Source organism: Penaeus vannamei, chromosome 10 (genome assembly GCF_042767895.1).
Source record: "Penaeus vannamei isolate JL-2024 chromosome 10, ASM4276789v1, whole genome shotgun sequence".
NCBI lineage: Eukaryota > Metazoa > Arthropoda > Malacostraca > Decapoda > Penaeidae > Penaeus > Penaeus vannamei.
The window spans coordinates 22645264-22654129 of NC_091558.1; the positions used below are offsets into that span (position 1 = coordinate 22645264).

The window sequence follows — 8866 nt, forward strand, 5'->3', positions numbered from 1 at the left end:
CATAAGATTTACAAATACCATTTTTAGCCATTATGATATATATGCCATGAGGATAATCTGGTCCATGACTAACCTAACCCATACATACTTTATTATCAAATTCATACAAAAAAAGATAATTTTGGGCATATTTAAAAATCTCGTTTGTACACTAGTAGCACCCGAAGTTCATTATCTTAAAATGATCAATAATAATTACAATAATAAATATAATAATAATGACAATGATAATAAAAACAAATAGCATAATAAAATCAACTAAATCCACAATTTACTAATACTTAAGCACAAACATACCAAATCAAAAGTTTTTTTTGCATATTTACAGAGTTGTTGCAAGAGACTAGGATACTGATGCATCAGCTAAATCAACTATGACAAATATCAATCTTTGCTGCAAAACCTAGCTCCTAATACAGACAGAGATTATTGTTTGAAAAAAGAGAAAGATAAAAAGGAGAAAATGGTAACCACACTAAAATTATTAGTTAATTTTACAAAACTAAAACCAAGCTACAAAGATTGTTTCGGCACTTTGGTAGTGAGTGGCAGTGTCTTAATATCTATACATACTTGTTTATTTACAGTCAAATCTAAAGAACTACACAAGAGATTCTCTTTGTCATTCCATTCAAAACTGCTACTTATGGAAGATTATTATTAAACTGCTGTTAGGAATTCACTGTTATTTGTAGAGATTTTTTGTTTTTTCACCTTATATAAATTATTTAAAGGGTGAACTAACATATCTGCTAGACATTCTCCCTTTAATAATATATTGTAAATAAAATGTAAATGATGACAGATACAAATGAAAAAGTTGAAATACTGTATTTATGACTATCAGAAGCTAACAATGACCTTAAGAAGATTTATATTTATGTTTTGTTCAATCAACTTTACACAAATACCTTTTAAAAATAATTTTCAGTTCAACAACTGAAAAATACTATTGCAAAAAAAGGAGGGAAAAAATTAAAAAGTACAAATAAACACAAGCCACAGGTATACAACCAATTTATATTCATTCAATATCCCTGACTGTACATTAAAGTGTAAAAGGCTTCCTAAGTGTTTCATTTCAGGAATTATGAAGTGCAGTATCTGGTAATAAATAACAGTGTTTCTGGGCATTGTCAGTATCAAGAACATTTAATTCTCTTGCTCCATAAGCTGATAAAACTTTGTTATTGAAGCTTTTTTAATAGTGGAGTAAAGCCATTACATCCGTAATTACATCTTTAATCTTTCATAATATAAAGAAAAAAAAAAACTTTTTCTTACTGGACTTCACAGAATTCTAAACAAGGAAAGATTATAAAAGATGAATAACTTTTTATGGTATCGACAATGAGCCTGACAAAACATGGTTCCTCTTGAGAATCAGATCAGCGTCTCCCAGACTGACAGGTAGCATAGAATTCTGTCTTCCTTGATATGTATTCATGGTACTCCTCCATGCTCACTTCCATTCTGCGAATTTCTTCCTCATAGTCTTCAAGAATTACCTCATTCTTCACAAATATTACCTCCATCTCTGTGAAATGAACAAAAGAATATTAAAAAATATGTTTATATGAATTATGTAATTCATCTTTGACCTGGGTATGTGGGTTTAAAGAGCTTTCAGTCCTAATTTCTTAATATTGTTTGTTTTATAAAAAATCTTCCACTGGTTGTTACAGCATGCCATAAACTGATTTAGTCTCATCCCACATATCAAGCAGCACTGATATGTAGGAAAATGTTGTGTTCACTTTAATAGTGTTAAATATCACTGCAAATAGATGGATCTGCCAGTTCTTAGCCACAAAGGAGTCAATTGTGACCTCACCTGATTTTACCCTTCTTTGAGTTTGCCTCTTTTTTTTTTTTTCTTTTTTTTTTTACCAATGCAATCAATTTTGATACTGTTATTCCTATTATAAACATTATAAGTATTACAGTGTTATTGACATCACTAGCAGCAGAATTAAATACCAGAAAATATTACCAAACATCAACAAAAAGGTGAGACAGGTAGTTCTCGTCATTGACTAATTGGTGACTTAGTACTTGTGGAGCCATCTATGAGTAAGAATACATGTCATCCCCAGTGGCATGTGGTTAACCATAGAGAACCAAGCCTCCCTGATAATAATTCATCTGACAAACCTTGTTTTTAAAGTCAGGATGAAAAAAAGATGAAAAGAGAAAAAAAAGAAAAATAAAGGAAAGAAAAGAAAAGGAAAAAAAAATAAAAATGCAGCAATTTGAATGGAAATGAATGACTCCACAATAAAAGTGCTTAGTGCTCCAGATGAAGTACTATGAAAATCCAAATTTTGTTTGGAAGTACCAGAGTTCTAAATCAAATAACAACTATGGTTTCTTCCAGAATGATGAAAGACATTGCTGTGGGAATTATCTTTTAGGTTTATAGCCCATGCATTTCTTCTTGCTCCAGCCTAGATGAGTTTTGTCTCTAATGAAATGAAAGGAGGCATGTTTTTTAATGATTGGATGATTTTTAATGATTTATGAGTGGATATTACTTTGAACCATTCATCTCTTGAATCATCTCCAACAAAAACTGTGAGCACTGTGTAATGGACTTGCTCAATTTGATAAATTTTGCCTGTATGGCTGGAGTTGGACAATTTTCTTACACTTCAGAGGGAGCTAAAACAAAATTGTGTTCTTCCATGATGGAAGATGGGAGACTGACTGACCTAACTTTTGTTAGAAGTTGTCAGTGCAAGTGTAGTAGCAAAAAGTCTGTTGTGGTGGAGTCTTTTGAGGCCAGGGCCTGGTTCTCTAGGGTTAAATAATCAAAATGGTTCTATAAAGATTTAGGCAAAATGTGTATTTTCTTATCTAAGTTCTCAATATTTTTGCCAAGGACTTGAAAATCAACAGGCCTCAAAAGAAATATGATTTTGCAGAAAAATGCCATATAAGAGATTGTAACTCCTTTAATACATAAAGAAACCCAATATCCACAAAAATATTTCCCGTTGCCATAATTTTTTTTTTTTCCTTATCCATAGGCAGGCCCTTTCTTGTGGGGCCCAAGGTAAAATAATACTCACTCCTAATCCATCATTGCTTGAATTAACACAATGACCTCTTAACACAGTTAGATCATTGGTTAGGAAATATGGTTGATTGCCATGACAAGCCACGTCAGAGAGGGCTGTATAGGCACAGAGGACTCTCAGGACTATTCTTTCAAAAGTCTACACTCCAAGCAGACAAATTTTTGGTAGGTAATGGAGGAGATAGTGAGGAGGAGGGTCTAACTGGCTTCCATGGGTTTGCCAGGCTGGATTTTCCTCTTTTATCCCACTTAGTTTAGGATCAACTATGCTTCCATTTTGGGTCCCCGAAGTCAACTCAACTTATATTTTAGAATGGCTATCATATTTAATTGCTAGAATTTTTGCAACAGACCTTAAGGTGGTCCTGGGAAATGACTACCTTTCCCTACTCATTTCATCATAAAAAAAAAATTGGTTGGAGATAACTCTTTGATTCTTTATACATAATATAAAGCATAGAATTGCACTTTGTCTCATATATAATTTTGACCTCGCATCCCCATACGGGCGGCAAAAAGTCGGAAAAGTCATTTTTCCCCCTCTTCTGCTCTACATCACACCCATATTTTTTTCCTGAACAATCCCCCCAAAATTAATGTATTAGATCTATCTTAGCCTAAGGCCGTGTAAATTGCTGATTTTTTAATTTCCTTTTTTTTCTCTCTCTCTTTTCTTTCTTTCTTTCTTTTGCGGGGACCTGGTTGACATAGAGTACTATTTTTTTTTTTCAGCATTAAAAAATGAATATTTTTTGAATGAGCCCAAAATTTAAAAGTCGGTGATTTACACGGCCTTAGGGCTCCAAGGCTCTAGCAAAAGCAGCAAATTACATTTAAATCGCTTTAAACTTACGAATGTGATGTACCGAAGGTAATGTAAGCAAAGAACAGAGATATGGCGGTTTATATTTTGGTACATTGCCAAAGTTCATTATCTCTGCTATTTTTCTCTAAATCTAATAATGATATATATTTATAAAAAAAAAAAGCTTATTTAGTGAACTTTGTGATGCATTGATTACCAAGTAAATCGGAATTATCATTTTCAATAGGGACACTTTCCTATAAAGGTATGTAATTTTTTTATTTGTTTGTTGGATATAGAAAATAAATGCATTTTATCATAAAGACAACTAATCTAAACCAGATAAGAATTTTTTTTTTACTTCAATTTTGAAGAAATGGGGAACTGGATTTTTTGAAGCACTAATTTTGAAGAAATGGGGAACTGTGGATTTTACGAAGCACTAATGTTTGAAAATAGCCTAATAAGTAAGAATTGAAATATTTCCGTTACATTTCGCTTAAAGGACGGTACATCACAGCATGGGTAAATTTGATTTGACTTGAAATTGGTAGTTACCCTTGTAAAGACCAATTCAATACGAATGTTACCTAATGTCGGATTTTTGAACTTCGGATGTATAAGCGAGATACAGATTATTTCATATTGAAGATGATAGTACTCAGTAATACCTCTCTGACGTGGCTTGTCGTGGCATGAATACAACATGATGGTTCAATTTTGAGAATTTTAAGAGCATATGAATTTAGTAAAGCACATAAAGTTAAAAAAATGAATCATCCTCATATTTACTGGGCCTACACTGACTTTCACAACTAAAGGAATAAAAATACATTAGTAATCCCTCTCAAACCGTTTTCTTTGATAACTGTCAATATCAACAGATTGCAAAGGGGAACGAGTGTAGAGTTGGTGATTAGCCATTTGCAGCCATTATCTTTACTAAGAACATAAAATCATGCAGACGACTTGGGATATTTGCGAATTTATGGTAACTATGACCTATGGTAACGACTAAAAGCAATAGTTTTTATCAGGAACGCACAAAACAGAAGCAATAGCCTTTTCGAAGATTGTGCACTCAACTCAAAATTCCATATGGTTTTTATTTCAGAGCGGGCATTACTGAGTACTATCATCTTCAATATGAAATAATCTGTATCTCGCTTATACATCAGAAGTTCAAAAATCCGACATTTAGGTAACATTCGTATTGAATTGGTCTTTACAAGGGTAACTACCAATTTCAAGTCAAATCAAATTTACCCATGCTGTGATGTACCGTCCTTTAAGCAAAATGTAACGGAAATATTTCAATTCTTACTTATTAGGCTATTTTCAAACATTAGTGCTTCGTATGTGATATACACACAGATTACTTCATAACCTACAACATATTACCTCTATCAAAGCATATTTCGTTTGTAAACGGACACAAAACACTTTTTTAGATGTATTTCACAAAATATTTTGTGATAAATCACGGTGATATAATTTTTTTCTGATATTGGTATAAAATTGTTCCTTGAACATTCAAGAACTCATATCTATGTGCAATGTCATAATCAAATGCCATATGCATAATTGCAGCAAGCAGAAGTCCACATAGGTGTACCAGGGCTCTCATTAATGATGCACTTGCCCTATACTATACGCAAGCTAAATCAATTTGACCCCCTGTCCCCCCCCTCATCTGGGACAGTCCCCATAATAATATAATATAAATTTTTTAAAGCTGAAAAAAAAAAAAAAATAGATCTAAAATAAGTATTTGAGGGGATTAATCAGGAAAAAAAACTGTAGGAGTTGGGATTTACCAAAGATGATGATGAAGAAAAAAAGAAAAAAAAAAAAAAAAAAAAACTTTTTGGGTTTTAACCTCACTCCCCCCTTATGGGGGGAGCAAGGTTAAAACCGTAAATGAGATGAAGCACAATTCTATATTCTATATCATGCAAAAAGAATCAATGCGTTATCTCCAACCGAATTTTTTTTACGATGAAATGAGCAGGGAAAGGTGGTCATTCCCCGGGATGGTCCCCTTAAGCAACCAGGAAAATATCTTTATTACTTTGAGCTTCCAGGAAAATCTCTCCTCTCATTATGAGATACTTACCCTTAAGCATACTTAGCTTGACTTGAGCTTCTGATGCCAATTTGTTTGCTCTCTTTCGAAGTTCTTCTGCCCTTCGTCTGGCTTCTTCAGCTGCTTGGAACTTAATCTGTAGCTTTTCCTCTACAATCAAGTATTTCTGAAAACATAAAAATTACCATTTTTACAATACTTATTTATCAGAATGCAAAATTAGACTTCCCTTAAGTTGCATGCCCACAAAATAAAGGATATTATTACAAAATACTACATGAACACTCATTCTAACATAATTCACATTATCATATATCTTCTAGAAAATTCCTGTCACTTTCAAAATTCCCAAATAATTTTCATGTATAGTAGTACTGTCTGCCTTACATCTTCCAGCTGTTTAGCATCATTGGCTGCTCGCTGTGCTTTGAGATCCGCCTGGTTGACAGCAGCAGTTGTATCTTCGAGATGTTGTTGATTGATGATATACTGCAACTTTACACTCTCAACTCTCCTTTCCAGGTCCTGTACCTCCCTTAGTGAGGAATTGGCTTTGGCCTGAGCTACACTGGTCTCACTAGCAATCTGGAATGAAATACTTTGCTTTATAAGTGTTTTCAAAACTTACAAATTAAAATTTAATTAAAATATAGTCCTACATGAAAGATCTATGACAACTACTACTCCCTCATATTACGAGACCTGCTTGAAACCTACCTGGGTAAGATGAGTCTGGGTGGCCTCAATGTCATCACTAGCCTGCACAATAGCTTGTTCTGCAGCATCCTGTGCTGCACTTGCTTCAGTGAGGGCTTCTACAACACGCTCTGCTACACCCAGAGTTCCTTCAGCCTTAATCTTGGCTCTGTCAGCTCTTTCTGATGTTAACATTTAAAAATGACTAATATTAGAAGAGATAAATAATAATCTATATCTATATACTTAGGAATAGAAAATAATCTTCCATGACAGAAACTACAGCAGAAAAACAGATAGGCAATTACAAAAGCTTAGCTACTATAATCTGGGTACACATCATTACACTATCTATAATGGAATATACTCAGGAGTACCTTTCAACTGTATTGCGAGGTCTAGATCATTCCTAGTTGCATCAATAATTGCATTAATATTTGTTAGAGTCTCAATGGCAAGTGTGATCTTCTCTGCTAGGTCTGTAATCTGTTCTGGTTCCAGGGAGATAACGATGCTCAAGACCTGTTGAATAAATGCAACTGATGAAAAATAAAACTTCAATAATACCTTTCGAGTTTAGGCCATGCTTTCTTGGCTAACCTATGCTGATTCATAAGAAAGTATAGTTAATCACAAGACAAATATTCATACACACCTCTTCAGCTAGATCCCTAATTTCTTGGGGTTTGGCACCAGGTGTGCTAAAGTATTCTTCTATTTCTTCTAAGAGCTTAGTAATTCTTGCTTTGTATGAATCTGTTAAGTTGCGGGAGCTGAAGGCCAGGTCATAGGCCATTTGAGCCAAGTCTGAGGCTACATCAGACTGCCTTTTAGCCCCAGAAATGCCTCGTAATAGCTCATCAACTGAAGCCTCCTTCTTCTTCAGCATTTCCTTGGCATCATCTGCAAACTTGAGGGCAAGCTCAGCGGTGTTTACGAGACCATTATTACAGGAGAGCCCTCCGCACTTTCCACATCCAGCTCCACCACAATAAGTATCACAAGGATCACCCCTTCGGTCACACACCTACAAAAAGATAAAAGTAATAACAACAAGGATTGTCTATTATCACACTCCTATAAAAGCCCTCATTTACTAAATAATACTGTTTTGTTTCACTGTCAAAATGCTAGGGTCCACTCCTACTATAGCACAATATACTACTTGATTCTTCAAAATATCCTTTTAAAGTGTAAATAATGTTCAAACATGACTTCATATACGCTACCTGCTCATTAAGATCAGGGATGCCCCGATACATTTCATCCAACATATCTGTCATTTCTGCTAAATCCTCTGCATTTTTAATCTGCGTGCGGTTGAAACGATCTAAAGCATGCAGAAGAAGATTTTCAGTCCTGCGGCGAGAGCGTCTTGACTCCCCAACAATGACTTGAGTAAGCTCAACCTTCTCTTGGGCAACTCGTGATCTTTCTCCAGCCACCCTGGTGAGGTTGAGAGCACCTGTGGAGACAATAGGAGCTTTCTATTATCTAGCTTTGAGGGTAATTTGCTACAAAACTATTTTAACTGTGGGTACTAAGAGACACAAAGAAACAGAACTAAAGCTAATCTTACACTGTCAGTTTACTTCCTTTCATTACCATCCACCTTTCCAACTCAAATAAAACTGTAAGGCCAAAAAAGAACGAATTGATGAATACTGTGAACACAGATACATAAGAAGAAGAAAAGAAAAGACATGCCATCCATGATACTGAACCTATTATTGCCCACAGATCCATATTACCCTTTCCCCTAACACCCTCACATACGAACCTTCAACATTAGCTTCTTGCAACTTGGTAGCTTTTTCTTTAAGGTCTCCTGCTTGATTCTTCAGTTCCTCTGCTTGCAATCGAAGATCTGCCAGGGCATTTGTAGCCAAAGAAATGCGCTGTGTAGTGTTATCCACACCATGCTCCAGGTCTTGAAGTTCTGATGCAGCTACAGTTAGGTTGTCTCTGGAACGGATATTATGTATAAAATTAATGTTGTTTTCTTAGCTTGAAAAGCAGTAAAACTGAACTTACCTCTACATACACAACAAACTATTCATAAGACTTTTTCAACATATAATACTGCATATGCTCTTATTCCTTTCAAAACCTGTACACGTATTTTTCACTTACGTTAACTCAGAAATGAGGCTTGAGAGTGAAGCAAGATTCTGTGATGTTAGATTGGCAGTTAGCAAAA

General features: G+C 34.6%; 2 protein-coding genes across 6 annotated transcripts in view; both read right to left on the bottom strand.

Annotated features, from left to right (window-relative positions):
• The window catches only part of LOC113819315 (uncharacterized protein DDB_G0284459-like), a gene marked incomplete at its 3' end in the record, with an annotated part of 139567 nt that overhangs the window by 48637 nt on the left and 82064 nt on the right, over positions 1–8866 (bottom strand).
• LOC113809095 (laminin subunit beta-1-like) lies at positions 70–8866 on the bottom strand (the record flags this gene model as incomplete). The annotated part of the gene is given in 9 exon segments (XM_070126460.1): positions 70–1537; positions 6001–6136; positions 6358–6555; positions 6688–6848; positions 7044–7188; positions 7322–7693; positions 7896–8131; positions 8447–8631; positions 8800–8866. Coding segments are annotated over 9 exon segments (1649 nt in total), but the record flags the coding sequence as incomplete, so codon positions are not given.